The sequence below is a fragment of the Theropithecus gelada genome, chromosome 4, assembly GCF_003255815.1.
Source record: "Theropithecus gelada isolate Dixy chromosome 4, Tgel_1.0, whole genome shotgun sequence".
In the NCBI taxonomy this organism is placed as follows: domain Eukaryota; kingdom Metazoa; phylum Chordata; class Mammalia; order Primates; family Cercopithecidae; genus Theropithecus; species Theropithecus gelada.
This window is the reverse complement of record NC_037671.1, coordinates 141328356-141347743: the sequence shown is the minus strand read 5'-3', so window position 1 is coordinate 141347743 and position 19388 is coordinate 141328356. Positions and strand designations below refer to the sequence as shown.

Sequence of the window (19388 nt, the reverse complement as noted above, 5' to 3'; positions counted from 1 at the left end):
AACTATCTGACAACAATGGCAACACCTCTGATTTGTCAAAAGGAGCCAAAAACCTGGATATTCATTTGAAATCCCCCAATTTTTTAATGTTTAATATCTAATTCACGTTTTAAAACATGCGCAGGCCAACAAAACTTGTTTGTAGGCCCCCAGTGTGAGATCTGTTAGATGGACCAATCATATGAACTAACATGCTTCACATGTGCTTGGGTAACATGGCACAACATGTAGCTGTCCCAAGACCACACTGTTGAATTTCTATACTTTTTAATTACAGTGATTAATAAATGTTTAACTTCTCAGTGTGTGTGTGTGTTTGTTTATTTATCTAGAGACAGGGCCCAGGCTGGAGTGCAGTGGTGTGATCACAGCTCACTGTAACCTCAAACGTCTGGGCTCAAGTTATACTCTCACTTCAGTCTCCCAAGTAGATGAGACTACAGGTGCATGCCACCACACTCAGCTAACTTTTATTTTTTTTTGTAGAGATGAGGTCTCACTATTTTCCCAGGCTGGTCTCAAACTCCTGGGTTCAAGAGGTCCTCCCTCTTCACCTTCCCAAAGTGCTGGGATTACAGGTGTGAACCACCATGCCCAGCAAATCTTCCCACACTGTGCTGTCTACACATGCTATCCTCTAAACCTAGTATTAATTTTCCTCTTTTCAGTCTGCCAAAGGCTCCTTCATCCTCAAGACTAGTCCTGCAACACTACCTTTGTGAAGTCTTAAACTTAAACTTCCCCAAACAGAGTAAGTTGCTATGTTCTGTATCCCTGGAGTACTTTGTTTATAGCTCTGTTAGAGCACTAAGGACATGACGTTACCACAGATCTTTTTTATGTCTGTCTTTCCCAGGAGAAAGTGAGGAATTTCTCTGGACAGGACATCTGAATTTTGGAACTACAATATATTACATGATGCGTGGCTCAAACTAGTTCTCAATAACTTTACTTATTCACATTCAATCATTTCTTCTTTCATTCAATTGGAATTAAAAAGCCAAATAATAGGTATCAAGAGGTCTGGGTTTTAGTCTGGACTTAGGGCTTGTATAAAGCCATGGAACCAGATTTCATGATCTCTAGTTCAAAATAATTGACAATAAAACTGTAACACGACTAAAGTAGCCTCTTAGAGACTCTTATTGTAAACATTCTCAACAATTTTTCACATTCACACATGCAATACATTCCTTTGCTTATACCTAAAATGTGAGGATCTTTCCCAAATTATTCAGCTAGGTAGACCACTACTCTTAAGTCTTAAATTCAATAATTGTTACTGAAGTAACAGTCCTCCATTATTGACAATAGCATTTATAAGTTAGGTGTATGTCTTGTGCAATTCCTGATACACAGATAGAATTCCAACCTGTACTCTGACTTAAGAAAATACATAGTAATGAATGTCGGGAAAACCAATCTTTTTTTAACATTAAAATATTCACAAACTTCAGCAAATTACCATTAGTAGCAAATTATTTGGAAGACATCTTAAAATTGTAACTATATCATGGTTGAGAACCCATGTTCTTTATGACAAACTTAACTCTGATCACATTTCTACTAGATTACACTAAATACTAATTTATTCTGTTTTGAAAAAAAGAACTAATCAATCAGCTAAAAGTGTTTTAAGAGGTAAAAGTTAGAACCCTGGCTAGCTAAGAATCAAAATAAATTTAACAACATTTTAGTCCGAAGTTTTCTAAAACAAAAAAGTTATTAAAGGTTAACAACTATAAATTGTTTATTAACAGTAATGATTTTATATACTTTTTCCAAAATTGCTTAATAAAATAACAATTCCTAGAAAAAACTAGCACTGCAACCATGTCCAAGGCAAGACAGGTGGCACTACCTTTTCTTTTAATTACCAAGTATTTACTTAATGCTTACAATAGAGTCAATACTGCAGAAGTTGCTTTCACTAGAAACTTTAACATGTCATTTCTAGAGAAAAATTAAGAAAGAAAACTTTAGACTCACTTGTAAAGTGCAATTTTCATTTCTTTCAAGAAATTTCACAAATCTCTGTACAACTCCTGGTTTCTGTATAACTTGATCTATTGGTGGATTAGGTTCTAAAAATTTAAAAAGACTTAAGTTATTACAAATACACAAAAAGAAAACAATCTGGTCCCTGTGTCCATTAACAGGGCACATAAAATAACTCTTTCCTAGGCTTCCCTGACCCAAGATTAAAACCCTTAGCTAGATGTAATTGAAGTCAAATTTTCTCCAGAGTATAACTTTTCTGTACATTTTGCAAATTCCGCTTTCTCATTCACTGCAAGAAATTTTAAAAATATTTCCTACATAAACATTTAAATTTTATAAATTGAAGGCTATTGAGGACACCTTCAAAACACTGATTATTTCTGTCCAAAACTCAAAATACCAACTGAGGAATAAAGTTTCCACTAATTCTTTACAGTACTACTACCCTCAATTTCTAAGCATATCTCCTTCATTATCAACCACAATTTACCTAATGTCTGTCAAACGAGATTCTTTTTTGTCCGGGAATTATTTTTTACAGAAATGCTAATGGACTGTCTACAATTATTGATAATTTTCATGAAATGCAGACAGTTTTTGAGAATCATAAAATATCTAGGAAGCTTATATAAAATCCAGACAAAGACATTTCAGGTACTGGTCATCTAAGTATAAAGAACTCTCTCTTCTACCTTGGCTTCAGCAAAACGTACCCTCTGTGGTTCTTCCGTAACTTCCCTATTGGTGCCCCTTTGGGATAGTCTTATTCCTGTTTATTCTCATCTTAGAAAATGTACCTATTTTGTTAATTCAAGTACCAGATATTATCACTATTTGTGATAATTCACAAACCTAACAACCTTAGCTTTGTTGTTCTTAGCTGAATTCTCCTTTCCTAGATTTCAGACCATATTCCTAAGTGACTATAAGATGTATTTTTATTTTCACAACTTTTAAAATGAATTTTCACACCTTCTTTCAAAATGCAGCATACCCAAAATCAAACTCATTATATCATCATGGTTATTCCTTCCCTTGCCCTGCATCCACCAGCCAAATTGCATATTACTGAGTTATGTATTCATGTAGTCATGCAAAAGAGAATACTCATTTCCACTTCTGATTCTTCCTTTTCTTCTTACTTCCTCTATTTGACTGTATTACTGATCATAAAGAACTCATATATTAATGTTAACATACTGCGTTTAATGAGTAGGATGAATAAGCAAATGGTGGATATAAAACATCTGAACAAATCGTTCTTTTTGATATAGAAAAATATTTTCATTAAGTTTTAAGTCAGCTCAAATCCTAGAAACCTTGCTCTCAATTGTTAAGAAAGACTTACTTAGAAACAGACTTCCTTCTTCCTTTTCATTGTTCTACAAATTTGCTATTCTTCTAACTTGGGCAAAATTTAGAAAATTTCTGCAAAGTTAGTAAAGTTACACCCATCAAGTTTTGTTTGGGTGTTCTAAATGAAAAGCCCCAATTCTTCAAAATGGAAAAATGAATTCCAGATCCTAACTTATACTGTTATAAAACATCGACAGGATAAAACAGTAAGTATTCTTAATCATTTTACCTTCCACCTTAAAAAAATCAAAACAAAATTATAGGATTGCAATTACCACCTTCACTTTCTTGTTTTTTCTTTATTTCCAAAGAAAATCATAAATATATTATCCTATTTTGTTTTAAATTTAATGGACAGAAATTTTGTCTTGCTCTTTATGAAAGAAAGAGATGAGAGAGAAGGAAGAAAACACAGGGTTTTGTGGTTGGCGGGTAGGGCGAGGTGGGCATTGAGACTGTCAGCTATATATATAAAAGTAAATATAGATATGAGATATACCCACACATACACATAAGAACCCAAATATAGTTTCTTCCTGGTGAATTAAAAGCAACACATTTGTATTTATCTTCATCTAAAAGAAAGCAATTAAAGTGCACTTGGATTGTCAGCTAATCTAACAGGTATCATGAACAACTATTAGTATTATATTGACAGGATGATAGTCTATATAATCTTATAATGGTGATAAACTGCTACCGAGAAAACTTTTAGTCATTATGGCAATAAGTAGTATATGGGGAACATCTCCTTCAGAACTGAAAACTAAGCAAGAGTCAAGCAAAAGAAAAAAGCTTTGGAGAACTTTCTACAAAACTGGGATTGAAGAAAAGGATGGTTTGTGATTTACATCCACAAGGGTGGCCATGACAAGGAAATAAGTAGACGATGTAACAAAAGGTCACCGTCACAGACTTAAGTCAGAGGAGTAAAAGCTAGAGCTAAGACAGGCTGTGCAGTACCCAGGGCATATTCATATCTTCCTAGTGTCTACAGTAAGAACACTAATTATAATAAAGAAATGCTTGCAAAAGAGGCAAAGTTTCCTGTGGTTTCTGCTTCCAGTTCTGAGCTCTAGATGCTTGCTTTCTCATATTTCCTACTTTGACAGATCAAATAAAAATACAGTAAATCTATTATTTTTCTAGGGCTGATAGATTTGGCAGGAACCCACATCAATCAGTGAAAGAAAACGTCTATTAACTCCTTGCTGTATGTCCAACTAGGCAAGCATAATTCCATTACAAAGAAGAAACAGAGAACACAATTGTCTCTGTGAAAGATAGTACAGTTTAACGGAAACAGAATACCTTTAGGAATTAGAGTAAATGAGGACAAAATCTTCTGATCAAGGAATTCGATACCCAGACAACTTGCTCAAAGACATCAGAAATATAGTATTTAGACATATAAAGGCTTAAAAAAATTGTACCAATGCAATTTTCCTAGAATGGGGGTAAGAAAGGGGTAGAAAATCCTTCAAGCAATGCTTTAATAAAAATTTAATCAAGATAAAGAATTCAATAATAAGGAAATGTTACAAAAACACCGGCGGCAAACTCTAAAACTCTTAAATAAATCTAAATAAATTATGTTAACAGTATGACATGTCAAAATAAAATCTTGACGAAATATAATTAAAAAACAATTTAACAATATTAATCTGACTCAGAAAATAATCCCAATTATAAAAACCAAAACTGTGAAGTATTGTGAGGAAGAGAGAAGCCATTCTTGATTGCATAAGGGTTTCTTGACATTGCTAAGGTATGTGAGGAACAGAAATTGAAAGTTAAATTTATTTATGAACATCAATTACAGTAAAAAAGCAAAAGTGAAAGCCTTATAATCTATGCTAACCTGATCACAAGATTTCTTTCATTCTTCATGTGTCACTAACCTCTGTCTCTCTTAGGATGATAAGGCAGTTGAACTAAGGGCATTTTCAAAACCTTATCAGTTCATATATAAAATCCCATAAAATTAGAACTACTAGTTCAATAAATTCCATATATGAAACACAAGACAAAGATTTAAATTTTTACTTAAATGAATTCTTATTAACTCAATATAAAATTGGTCAAATAACATAAAAAGGCAATTATGTATTATAAAGAACCAATAAATAAGGCAAAATATTCCACCTAATTACAAAAAAAAAAAAAAGCCAAATAATGAATTACTATTATATAAGCATTTTTTTCTTAAAGATAACTGTGAGTCCAGGCATGGTGGCTCACACCTGTAATCACAGAATTTTGGCAGGCCAAGGTGGGAGGATAACTTGAGCCCAGGAAATTGAGACCAGCCTGGGCAGTATGACAAAACCCTGACTCTACTAAAAATACAAAAAATTAGCTGCGCGTGGTGATGTATGCCTGTCATCCCAGCTACTCAGGAAGCTGACGTGGGAGAATCACCTGAGCCTGGAAAGTAGAGGCTGTAGTGAGCTGTGATTCCACTACTGCACTCCAGTCTGGGTGATGGGAGTGAGATGTTGTCTCAAAAAAAAAAGAAAAAGAGAATTGTGAATGTTGGTAAAAATAGTGAAATGAATGCTGGTACAAACTGAAGATGGGAGTGTAAATTAATACAGTTTATTCCCTTTGACCCCCTACTTCACTTTTATGAATGAATATTAAGGAAATTTATATTGCTTAACAATTATTGTAGCATGTTTATGGTAATCTAAAATTGAGAAAAATTTAAATGCCTGATTACATCATTTTATGTTCATACTCTATGTTATGGTACCATTTAAAAAATCATGTCTGAAAAATATTTCTACAAGAATTAAAAAACATATATCTCTAACCTTATTTCTTGGCAGCAGGATTAGTCTCTTTATATTTGCCTCTTTAACTGCTTTTATATTTTTACAGTTTTTCTAGAGTCAACATACGTTACTTTGGTAACATCATATTCAAAAATGGATGTTACTTTACAATATATTTTACAGAGAATATAACACCTGTGTCTAGCAAAGAAAGGTATTTTAAAATTAAAAAAAAGAAAACAATAAAATAAACCTCTACTACAAAATCCTGTAATATCAAATAAGCATACTGAAAATAATTCTTGCCTTTAGAAAGCAGCTTTCTAAATTTCTGTGTTGCTGTTAGCTGTTGATCAGCATTATTAGAAAAAATCATCTGAACCATATCTGTAGTAACAACTTCTTCCTAAAACACACACACAAAAATATAATTAACATTTAAACATTTTACATGAATAATTTTGCATGCATAAATATTTATTATATATACTATTGCTAAAATTATTGAGATATAATTTGAAATATATTTTTGTAAAATATACCTCTGGAATGGGTACAGTGGAACTAATATCTGGATCCTGTATAGGACTTTCAAGCATAGATTCATCATTTCTGGGCAAAGAGACATTTCTGCGTTTGAACAACTGTAATAAAGAGAAATCAGTTTACACATTGAGCTTTCCATAAAACATTCAATTGCCATAGAATTCCATATTTTCATTTGAGTGGACCAAAAAACCCTATCAATTTTATAACTTAAAATTCTGAATATTTGAGTATTTCCCAATCATTATACTAGGAAGTAAGGTATTTATGAGAAGTCAGAATTTCCGGGCTAGCTTTCGGCTGCACAGACTACTTCACATCACTTAAATCTCAGATCTTTTACCAACAGTAGGCTTGTAAATGGAATACACATAGTCATTCTATAGCACTTTAAAAAGCACATATTTCCACACTGGATTATGAGGTATCTAAGAATTTTTGCAAGAAAACTTAAAAAGCACATCTGTTACACAGGAAAGATAACATCTGATACATTAACTGATTTAGTATATCTGATTAACAAGGAATAGAAAACAATTCTTAGGAATAACAGTCCTATGCTTATTAATTCAGGAGCAGATAAAAATGAAGCAGAAAAAAAGAAGAAAGAAACATGGTGAGTTCACTAAGGGAGATTTATAGGTACGGTTGACCCTCCATATCTGTGAGTTCCACGTTTCCAGATTCAACCAACCTCGGATCAAAAATAATAATAAGAATAAAAAACAATAAGCCAAACATGGCAGCACATGTGTCTGGTCTCAGTTACTTGAGAAGCTGAGGTGGGAGGACTGAACAAGCCCAGGAATTGGAGGGCAACCTGGGCAACACAGCAAGTCCCCATCTCTTAAAAATCAACAGCAAAAAAAATACGAAAATAAAAAAAATACATATTTTATTTTACTTTATTTTTATTTTATTTTTTGAGATGGAGTCTCGCTCTGTTGCCAGTGCAGTGGCACAATCTCAGCTCACTGCAACCTCCACCTCCTGGGTTCAAGCAATCCTCTTGCCTCAACCACCTGAGTAGCTGGGATTACAGGCGTGCGCTCACCATGCCTGGCTAATTTTTGTATTTTTAGTAGAGACAGGGTTTCACCATGTTGGTCAAGCTGGTCTCAAACTCCTGACCTCAGGTGACCCGCCCACCTAGGCCTCCCAAAGTGCTGGGATCACAGGCATAAGCCACTGAGCCCGACAGTAATACGTATTTTTAAACAATACAGTATAACAACTCAACTACACAGCATTTACACTGTATTAGATATTATAAGTAATCTGGAGATGACTTAAAATATACAAGAGGATGTGTGCAGGTAATATGCAAATACCATGCCACTTTACATAAAGGACCTGAGCATCAGTGAATTTTGATATCCGCAGAGGATCCTGGAACCAAGGAATGACTCTACATTTCCTAAATCAAAATTTGAGGAAAACAAAATCTGATTATATTATTTTTGATAGCTAAATAAATATCAGGGTTTTTTTTTTTTTTTTGAGATGGAATCTCACTCTGTCACCCAGGCTGGAATGCAGTGGCCGATCTCAGCTCACTGCAAACTCTGCCTCCCGGATTCACGCCAATCTCCTGCCTCAGCCTCCCGAGTAGCTGGGACTACAGGTGCCCGCCACCATGTCTGGCTAATTTTTTTGTATTTTTAGTAGAGACGGGGTTTCACCATGTTAGCCAGGACGGTCTCATCTCCTGACCTCGTGATCTGCCTGCCTCAGCCTCCCAAGGTACTGAGATTGCAGGGGTGAGTCAGCGCTCCCTGCCTGTTCCTATTTAATATGTAAACAATCCTCCTTCTAATCATTTATTCAACACGATTTTTTTAGTACCTACTATAATGCATGAAGGACTGTGTTAGATGCTGCAGATAGGGAGATGAGAAATCACAATCATATTTCTGAAATAGGTCTTGCCTATTACATGCCTGTAATCCTAGCACTTTGAGAGGCACAGGCAGGAATGTTGCTTGAGGCGAGGAGTTCAATACCAGTCTGGGCAACATAGCAGGACCCCATCTCTACTTACAGAATAGAATAGGCCTTTTCTACTTTCTTCACTGCTAGTCCTTTTCACACATCAGTTTTAACTCATATGTGTGAGAACCACATTCTTTTACTTATTTATAAATACTTCTACATTTAAGTACACCTTGGAATAAAAAATGTTGAGATATACTCTCTTAAATGATTTTACATTCTTTATGTCACATATGCAAAGTATAAGCAGAGATCTGGCTAATAAGACAATGGGGAAACAGTATGAGTAGCATGGGAAGATGACAATAATTTACTTATGGGCAAGAATTGTGAAAACTACAAAGCAGCAAATAATATATAATGTTTCTTTAGGGGGCAAATTTTATAATGACAAATGGAAGTGATCTAAATAGACGCAAGGGGAAAAATGTATTAGCAGTGAGGTAAAAATACAATTAACACAGCAGGTTTATCAATAAAACAGAAAATCCATTTCTCCCAGGACTAAAAGTAGCACAGAGTTCTGTTTCACAAATTTACAATTATGATGCCTGCAGTCTAATGAATAATAGAGTTAGCTATATTCAATTTCTTAAAACATTTCCATTTTAAATTATCCAATAATTAGCAAATAATTAAACTTTTAAAAAACAAAATTAAATAGCTAAAAACACCTACCTGTTCTTCCCTTTTTTGTTTTCTAAGCTGTATTCCCTCTTCTTCTCTTCGTCTACGCATCTCTTGAGGATTTAGGGCTTTATTCTTGTAACTTTTCATTCTATAGTTATCTTTCCCTGGACTAGCCATGGCATCTTAAAGGAAGGAGAAAAGAAAACAGACACTGATAACTCACTCTCTTAAAACAACAGGAGACACTTAATCTAGCAACTAAATTCAGGGTCACTGATTAACAGGCTAATAAAACCCATTCTGAAAATTATGTACAAAGAATACTTTCCCTTAATTCCACATCAAGATTAGAGCAAAATGACCACATATTTGAGAAATAATATCTTAAACAATTTTGGAATAAACAAAGATAAAGTTTACCCTATCTCATTGATTCTAAGATGCCACAACCTTTCCTGTCTCCCTAGCCCCCGCAGTGTTTTAACCTTTCTGAAACATAATTACCGTCAGGAAATAATCATGAATTATTTGGGTAAAAAAAAAAAAAAAAGTCTTCTAAATTACAGTTTCTGGCTAGATCAAGAAATAACCAGCATTGAAGTGTCTTATTTTTAATGGAATATGATATTAGGCTCCAGTAAGCACATCTCAAATATTTATTGGGGTCTGGCTTCTTACTGAAGGCACTGCCTTAAGAGCTATGGCCACAAGGGTCAGGACTTGAATTATGACTACAATATCAGTTTTTAGTACTCCAGTATAATTAGTTCTTTTGAAATACTAAAATACATGTATACTTTATTTTTAAGTAGTTTTATTGCAAATGTATTTTAAAACATTAACATTTTTATACATATTTTATAAATACATAGAATACATGCAAATATATTTCATATTTGAAATATAAGTGCTAGTTTTACTTTTAGAAAGTGAATTATAAACTTTTTAACAATGTAACAGTATTGATATCTTGATATTATCTTATAGGAATATTAAAATACTGATATTATAACCTATTCTGGATGTATACATCACACACACAAAAAAATCAGCCTAAAGCAGGGTGCCAACTTCAGTTTAACATTAGTGAGTACCCAGTATGTTATTCTGTTAAATTCAGAGGACATATCCATGTCTAACCAGAGATAATATTGTGACCAATTAGCTTATGAAGTAAACAGAAGAGAAGGAGAGGCTGGCATCTGTCTGCCATCCCTGTTACTGAAGAGACAGACTAATGAATTGGCAAATTTTATTGTAAGCAGTAAAGTACACTAAAATACATGCTTTAAGTCTTGTGAGAGCAGTGAAGATATGGCAACTAATTGTGCCTTAGGGACTTCTGAAAGCTTCATGGGTATCCTATCTTAAAGGAAAAGCAGGAAAGAGAAATGGGAAGAATCAAGCATTTCAAGCAGAAGGAATATATGCATAGGCAAAGTTTTTGAAGAAGCCTTGCATAACCAAGAACAGTAGGAGATTGAGTGTGTCCAAAATGAGGATGCATGGGAGAACATAAAGCTATAAAGGTAGGTTAGAGCCCATATGGTTCCTATAATGCAGCTGTGAAATTTGGACTTGATTCTAAGGAACAGAATTAAAGAAATTAAGGAAAAGGTTATTTTACATAGTTCAGAGAGAGAGACAGAAGAGATGCTGAAGGCATGAACTAAACAAGTTACTACAATGAAAACATAGAAGACAGGTTGGATTACAGAAACATTTCTGAAAGTGATTCAGTAAAAATTAGAGGCCATATGAAAGTAACAGATAGGAAGAAAAAGGAGTTTAGGATGACTCCATGGTTTTTAACTGAGCCATTTGAGTAGTATGGCAAGATAACATAAGACAGAGAATACAGATGGAGGATCAGAGTAGTGGTTGTTCTGTTTACATATCGGCTTTTTTCTGAGACAAGAATAATGAATTCCGTTATTTTAAGTTTATTTGTAAATTTATATTTAGTAAAAATCGCTCTTTTGGTATACAGTTCTATGAATTTAACAAATGTATAGGCATGTAACTATCACAATCAAGATACAGAACAGTTGTTACCCCCAAAAACTCCCTCACGCTGCTCCTATTAGCCCTCCCTGACCCTTAACATCTGGTAAAAACTGAATTCTTCATCCCTACAGTCCTGCCTTTTCCTGAATTTCAGAAAAATGGAATCATACAGCATGTAGTCTTTTAAATCTGGCTTCTCAGAAAAAGTATAAAACACCTCATAATATAGCCAGCCAGGGAGGTGAAAGACCTCTAGAGTGAGAATTACAAAACGCTGGTAAAAGAAATCAGAGATGACACAAATGAATGGAAAATTATTCCATGCTCATGGATAAGAAGAATCAGTATTGTGAAAATGGCCATATTGGCCAAAGCAATTTACAGATTCAATGCTATTCCTATCAAATTGCCAATGACATTCTTCCCAAAACTAGAAAAAACTATTTTAAAATTCATATGGAACCAAAAAAGAGGCTGAATAGCCAAGGCAAACCTAAGCAAAAAGAACAAAGTTGGAGGTATCATATTACCTGACTTCAATCTGTACTACAGGGCTACAGTAACCAAAAGAGCAGGGTACTGGTACAAAAACAGACACATAGACCATTGAAACAAAATAGCCCATAAATAAGGCCACACACCTACAACCATCTGATCTTTGACAAAGCTGACAAAAACAAGCAATTGGGAAAGGACTCCCTATTCAATAAACGGTGCTGGGATAACTGGCTAGCTACATGCAGAAGATTGAAACTGGACCCGTTCCATATCCAAAAATCAACTCAAAATGGATTAAAGACTGAAATGTAAAACCCAAAACTATAAAAACCTTGGAAGATAATCTAGGCAATACCATTCTGGACACAGGAATAGTCAGAGATTTCATGACGAAGGGGCTATTGCAACAAAAGCAAAAATTGACAAATGGGATCTGATTAAACTTAAGAGCTCCTGCACAGCAAAAGAATCTATCAACAGAGTAAAAGACAACCTACAGAATGGAGAAATCGTTGCAAACTATGCATCTGATAAAGGTCTAATATCCAACGTCTATAAGAAACTTAAACAAATTTACAAGAAAAATACAAACAACCCCATTAAAAAGTGAGCAAAGACATGAACAGACACTTTTCAAAGGACATACATGCAGCCAAGGAGCATATGAAAAAATGATCAACATCACTGATCATCAGAGAAATGCAAATCAAAACCAGAATGAAAAACCATCTCACACCAGTCAGAATGGCTATTACTAAAAGGTCAAAAAGAGTCAGGTATGGTGGCTCATGCCTGTAATCCCAGGACTTCAGGAGGTGGAGACATGAGGATCGCTTGAGCTCAAGAGTTCGAGACCAGCCCAGGCCACACAGTGAGACCAAGTCTCAACAAAATATCAAAACATTATCCACGCAGGCTGGCACGTGACTATAGTCTCAGCTGCTCGGAAGGCTGAGGTGGGAGAGTCACTTGAGCCCAAAGGTCAAGGCTACAGTGACCATGATCACACCACTGCACTCCAGCCTGGGCAACAGTGAGACCATGCCTCAAAAAAGAAAAGAAAAAAAGTCAAAAAACAAACGTAAATTAGTTCAATCACTGTGGAAAGCAGTGTGGTAATTCCTCAAAGAGCTAAAAATAGAACTACCATTTGGCCCAGCAATCCCATTACTGGGTATATATCCAGAGGGATATAAATCATTCTACCATAAAGACACATGCACACGAATGTTCAGTGCAGCACTTTTCACAATAGGAAAGACATGCAATGAACCTAAATGCCCATCAATAACAGACTGGATAAAGAAAATGTGGTACATAAATACTATGAAATACTATGCAGCCACACACACACAAAAAAATGTGATCATGTCTCCTGTGGGAACATGAATGGAGCTGGAGGACATTATCCTTAGCAAACTAATGCAGGAACAGAAAAACAAATACCACATGTTCTTACTCATAAGTGGGAGCTAAATGATGAGAACACATGGACACAAAGAAGGGAACAACAGACACTGGGGGCCTACCAGAAGTTGGAGGGTAGGAGGAGGGGGAGAAGCAGAAAAAAATAACTATTGGGTACTAGGTTTAGTACCTGGGTGACAAAATAATCTGTAAAACGCCCATGACATGAGTTTACCTATATAACAAATTTGCACATGTGACCCTGAGCCTAAAAGGTAAAATAAACAACAACAAAACCAACAAAATAAATCTGGCTTCTTTCATTTAGCGCAGTATTTCAGTCATCCACGTTGTTGGCATCTATCAACTCTCCTTTCTTATTGCTATTATTCCACTGTAGGGACATATCACGGTTTATCAGTTTTCCAGTTAAAGAACATCTGGGTGGTTTCCAGTTTTGGGAAGTTATGAATAAATTTGCTACATACATTCATGTAAAGGTGTTTGTGTAAACATAAGTTTTCATTTCACTCAGTAAATATCTAGGAGTAGAACTGATGGATAATACAGCAAGTTTATGTTTCACTTCATAAGAAACTGCCAAACTTCTTTCCAAAGTGAGTATTCCATCTTGCATTCCCATCAGCAATGCATGAGAGTTCCAGTTGCTTTGCATCCTGTCTCCACTTGATAATGCAAGGGGTTTTGTTGTTGCTGTTGTTAGTCATAGCCATTCTAATAGGCGTATAGTGACTCCGGTTTTAAACATGTTAAATGTATAGTACTTGGTGCACATGTAGGAGGCACTGATCTATAGATGGCTGAAAATATGGATCAGAACTCGGAACAGGGATCTGGAGTGATCATTCAGTATCATGTAGAGCTACAGAAGAAGGATGACCAAAGGAGAAACCTTGGGGACAATTATATTTTAGTGGAAAAAGGCAAGAGCAAAAGAAACCAAAAAGAAGAAGGTCAGAGAAGTAGAAGAATAAGGAAAAATATAAGAGTCCTGCAAAGGAAAGGAGTTCAAAAGATAAAGGAATATTTAAGATGTAGTACCACTGATAACAGGCCACTCGGTTTATTCATTCATTGATTCATCCAGAAAATAAAAGTGCCTGTAATAATCTAAGTACCATATCAGGCATCAGATTTGGTAATTATGTCACTGGTAAAGATAGTGAGACAAATCTCACTACTGGTGGAGCTCAAGGTAGAAAAGAAGGGGCTGAGGCCTTGAGAATGATGATTAATCTGCCAAAATTCCTTCTTTAAAATATTTAATGGATTCAGCAATACTATGTGCACCTACAAATAGTTATCATTAGTAACTGCTCAATATGGCCAGGCAGGGTAGCTCAGGCCTATAATCCTAGCACTTTAGGAGGCCAAGGAGAGTCGATCACTTGAGGTCAGGAGTTCAAGACCAGCCTGGCCAATATAGTGAAACCCCGTCTCTACTGAAAATACAAGAATCAGCTGGGCATGGTGGCAGGAGCCTGTAATCCCAGCTACTTGGGAGGCTGAGGCAGGAGAGCCGCTTGAACTCAGGAGGCAGAGGTTGCAGTGAGCCAAGATCGCTCCAAAAAAAAAAAAAGGCCAGGCGCGGTAGCTCACGCCTGTAATCCCAGCACTTTGGGAGGCAAGGCCGGCGGATCGCAAGATCAGGAGATTGAGACCATTCTGGCTAACACGGTGAAACCCTGTCTCTACTAAAAATACAAAAAATTAGCCAGGCGTGGTGGCGGGCACCTGTAGTCCCAGCTACTTGGGAGGCTGAGGCAGGAGACTGGCATGAACCCCGGCAGGCGGAACGTCTAGCGAGTCGAGATCATGCCACTGCACTCCAGCCTGAGCGACACAGTGAGACTCCGTCTCAAAAAAAAAAAAAGGAGGGAACTGCTCAACATAACTCTACTAATAACAATGTGTGGTATTATTCTCTATTTTATATCTATAAAAAGCTAGACTCTTGAAAGGAAAGAGATCAGTCAGAGTTCATTACAGAGCAAACTGACCACAGTATTAGTTGTTGAATTATACAATACGTATAAAATATTTAAGTAAAATAAAAAGCTCATGGAAATAAAATTCTTAAAATGTTTATCACCTATATATGTAGCATATTCTAGGCCACTGGCTGTAAACGTTTTTAATCACACATCCTACATATGTAAAATGTATTTGTGCATTCATCCTCAACATATTTATTTCTATACATGCATTACCATTCTAATATACTACTCTAGCATAAAATTCACAAAAAATAGAAATTTTTAATGAAAGTTTGAAAAGGTAAACAAATATAAGTTCTAATATTTTCTTACCACATCTGACTGGATCATCTTGTGCCCTCCCACACACACACACAAAGGCGCTACTTATGATAGCATTAATCCAAGCAACCACATTGTAACCTGTTCAGCATAAATTTTAGCCAAATAAAATATAGCCCCGACAACTCATATATCACTTGTTCCTTTTTCTTCAATAGTACTGACTTCCGGCTTCAGATTTAACACCTGCATCCATCCTCACTGCAGTTGATTTAAAGGGGACAATAAATCAAGGGAAATTATCTCTAAAGGGGCCCCACCCAAGGGGATTGTTTCTTTCACTGAAAAATAAATTTAAAGGCTGCACTTCAAAGGTTGAGGTCTCATAACACTTAAATATAAGAAATGTTATTCAGGCACTTTAAAGCTACAGAACAGAGGAATTTTTTTTCATTCATAAGCTTTCAACGGCTCTTAGAAAAACCATGTTTAAGTTGAGCAAATAACTAGAATCTGAACTTACGATTTTCTTTCTTTAATATCAAACGACATTATTTCTCATGCCAGTAAAGCCTTCATTTGTATGGGGCTGGGCGCCTCATTAGAGAAAGTAAAAGACTGCACAAAGTGGGGAAAGTGCCAACTAGAGAGCCCTTACAACCAAACAAGCAATACTTAGGTCAGAGAGACAGTTGTTCCTGACCTACCAAGAAAGCCACTTTCCTGCAGATTATGAGTCATTATTGGGTGTTGTAATTGAGAGATAAATCATTAGTGTTTTTGTCTTTTTTAAAAAACGTGTCCAAAAAGCTCAAAAGTAAATGCCAGTGTCATATTCTTTTTTTGTTCGTTTTTTGTTTTTTGAGACAGAGTCTTGCTCTGTCGCCCATGCTGGAGTGCCACGGCGAGATCTCAGCTCACTGTAAGCTCCGCCTCCCGGGTTCACGCCTTTCTCCGGCCTCAGCCTCCTGAGTAGCTGGGACCACAGGCGCCCACCACCACGCCAGGCAAATTTTTTTTTTTTTTTTTTTTTGTATTTTTGGTAGAACGAGGTTTCACCATGTTAGCCAGGATGGTCTCGATCTCCTAACCTCGTGATCCGCCCGCCTCGGCCTCCCAAAGTGCTGGGATTACAGGCGTGAGCCACCGCGCCCGCCGCCAGTGTTACATTCTTTAGGTGTATCACTGTCATTTCACAGCTTTCAAATACTTCCATCTCCTATGCATTATCGATGAAAAACTAAGTTTTCATCTTAGAACGGAGCTGACCGACTATTAGAAGCGTGGAACCCAGGCTTGCCTTGTCGTCGGGAATGAGCACTAGAGGCACCTGCACGCAGGTGGAGGAGGGCAGCTGGCGGAGTGAGAGGGCGAGGCTAGGAGGCCCCCGGGATGGAACCTGTCTCTTCTTTGGACACTGTGGAATTTCCATAAGCTGCTGGACACAACCGCTGGGTACCAGGTATGAGTGGCAACATTTGGCAATTCCATTAACTGAAAAGAACTACCGGGAAACGGTGAGGCGGGGAGGCGAAGACGAGACCGGTTGCCCACCACTCCTTCTGAGGACCTGCTGAAAGAATCTGAACTCACCACGCCTTCGCGTCCGCAAGAGAAAGGTCCGGCTGCCACGCCCCCGCGACCGCTGTCGCCCTGGGGAAAACATGAGAAACACCCGGCACCGCCAGGTTCCAGAGACCTTCGCAAAGGAAGGGGTAAATAAAAACCATGGCCCCAGAACTAGTAGTTCCCAAAGGGACGAAACCCGAGGCTCCCCCAACCTAGCCCGTGTTCACTCCAACTTACCCATTAATGTGGCACTCTCCGATGCCCTGATTTCCCGGTCCCCAGCGGCGACGTGTGTGGCGGGTAACAGAAGGGCCGCCACTCCTCCCCTGGCGTGAAGCCTAGCGACCCAGTTTGCAATCCAAGATGGCGGCCACCTGCGCCCCTTCTCTGAGACCCCGAGGCTCGGCTCCCAGAAGCCCTTGCACTCGACGCGGCGGCGGCGGCGGCGGCGGCGAAGGAGTGGTGGCCGCACATCCTAGCAGTGGGGCGTAGAGAAAGTGCGCGCCTCCGCCCCACCCACCGAAGGAGGAGCCTGTGCCTGCGACAACCCCTAGATTTTAGCTGCGCTTGCGGTGGCCAGGCTGTGGGTACTCTGCAGCCCCTAGACCTCCGTGCGTGCAAAGGGACAACCCCCTCATTCATTTATTCTTCACGCGTGCGTGCATGCATACATTCTTAAGGATATAAACTGTGTCAAGTACCATTTTAGATTCATTATTGGGGCTACAACATTGCAAAAAAAGGTGGTAAAAATCGCAGCCTTGTTGAGTGTACAGAGGCTCACGTTTTCTTCAGCATTAACTTCCTTTCATATGCTCTGTTCGTTTTGTTTCAAGCTTTTTAATTTGTCATTTATAATTTTATATTCTATAACATCTGCGGGTTTTTGTTGTTTGTTTGTTTGTGTTTGAGACGGAGTCTCGCTCTGTCACCAGGCTGGAGTGCAGTGGCATGATCTTGTGATCTCGGCTCACTGCAACCTCCGCCTCCCAGGTTCAAGCCATTCTCCTGCCTCAGCCTCCCAAGTAGCTGAGACTACAGGCATGCACCACCACGTCCAGCTAATTTTTGTATTTTTAGTAGAGACCGGGTTTCACTGTGTTGGCCAGGATGGTCTTGATCTCTTGACCTCCTGATCCGCCCACCTCGGCCTCCCAAAGTGTTGGGATTACAGGCATGAGCTACCACACCCAGCCACATCTGTGGATTTTTGACAACAATGTAGTCACCAGTAAACGAGTAACTTCAGTTAAAGTAGTGTAGATTATAACACACAGCCCTGTAATCTACCCTGGAGTTCAACAAACGGTGTTGAAAGCAGACTGTGTTCCAGATGCAATGCTAGGAAGAGAATAAACAAGATAATAATACATGAATCCTGCCCAGAAGACGTTTGCAATTTTTTAAGAGGAAAAACATGATGACAAATTGTTTTAAGATGTTTGCTATTTTCAATAGTTAAAAAACAAACAGGAGAGAAGGGATTATTTAACTGTGAGTATGTAGGGCTGAGAAAGGCAAGCTTGAGAGAGGAAACCTGGGCACTGTTACCAGAAAGCGTTGCCAATCATGAGTCCATGTAGTGAAGTGAAAGCAAGTTTATTAGAGAAGTAAAGAAACAAAAGAATAGCTACTCCATAGGCAGAGCAGTGGCTTGGGCTGCCGGACTGAGTATACTTATAGTTCTTTTTTTTTTTTTTTTGAGACGGAGGCTCGCTCTGTCGCCCAGGCTGGTGTGCAGTGGTGTGATCTCGGTTTACTGCAATCTCCCCCTCCCGGGTTCACGCCATCTCCTGCCTCAGCCTCCCGAGTAGCCGGACTACAGGCGCCTGCCACCACGCCCGGCTAATTTTTTTGTATTTTTAGTAGAGACAGGGTTTCACCTTGTTAGCCAGGATGATCTCGATCTCCTGACCTTGTGATCCTCCCGGCTTGGCCTCCCACAGTGCTGGGATTACAGGCGTGAGCCACCAAGCCCGGCCAGTTATTTGTTAATTATATGTTAAACAAGGGGTGGATTATTCATGAGTTTCCAAGGAAGGGGGCAGGCAATTTTTGGAACTTAGGGTTCTACCTTCTTTTAGACTGTATGACTTCTGGATGTTGCCGTGGCATTTGTAAACTGTCATGGTGCTGGTGGGAGTGTCTTTTAGAACGCTAATGCATTCTAATTCACGTATAATGAGAAGTGTGGATGACCAGAGGTCACTTTTGTCTTCATCTTGGTTTTGGTGAGTTTTGCCTGTCTTCTTTACCACATCCTGTTTATCAGCAGAGTCTTTGTGACCTGTATCTTGCATGGACCGCCTATCTTCTGTGACTAAGA

The 19388-nt window shown here is 37.8% G+C and overlaps 1 protein-coding gene across 2 annotated transcripts in view; it reads right to left on the bottom strand.

The window, feature by feature from the left end:
• Positions 1-17545, bottom strand: part of KPNA5 (karyopherin subunit alpha 5) — a 53392-nt gene extending 35847 nt beyond the window's left edge. Inside the window, exons 1-6 of one of the 2 annotated variants that reach the window (XM_025382271.1) lie at positions 17300-17545; positions 17087-17146; positions 9351-9484; positions 6677-6778; positions 6441-6540; positions 1990-2084 (exon numbers count right to left, since the gene is read on the bottom strand). In XM_025382271.1, coding sequence (XP_025238056.1) covers positions 1990-2084; positions 6441-6540; positions 6677-6778; positions 9351-9484; positions 17087-17146; positions 17300-17303 — 495 coding nt within the window. In that variant the 5' untranslated portion in view covers positions 17304-17545. The remainder of the gene's footprint in view (positions 1-1989; positions 2085-6440; positions 6541-6676; positions 6779-9350; positions 9485-17086; positions 17147-17299) is intronic. The other variant, XM_025382272.1, reaches the window with a different exon arrangement.
• Positions 17546-19388: the final 1843 nt, after the last annotated feature.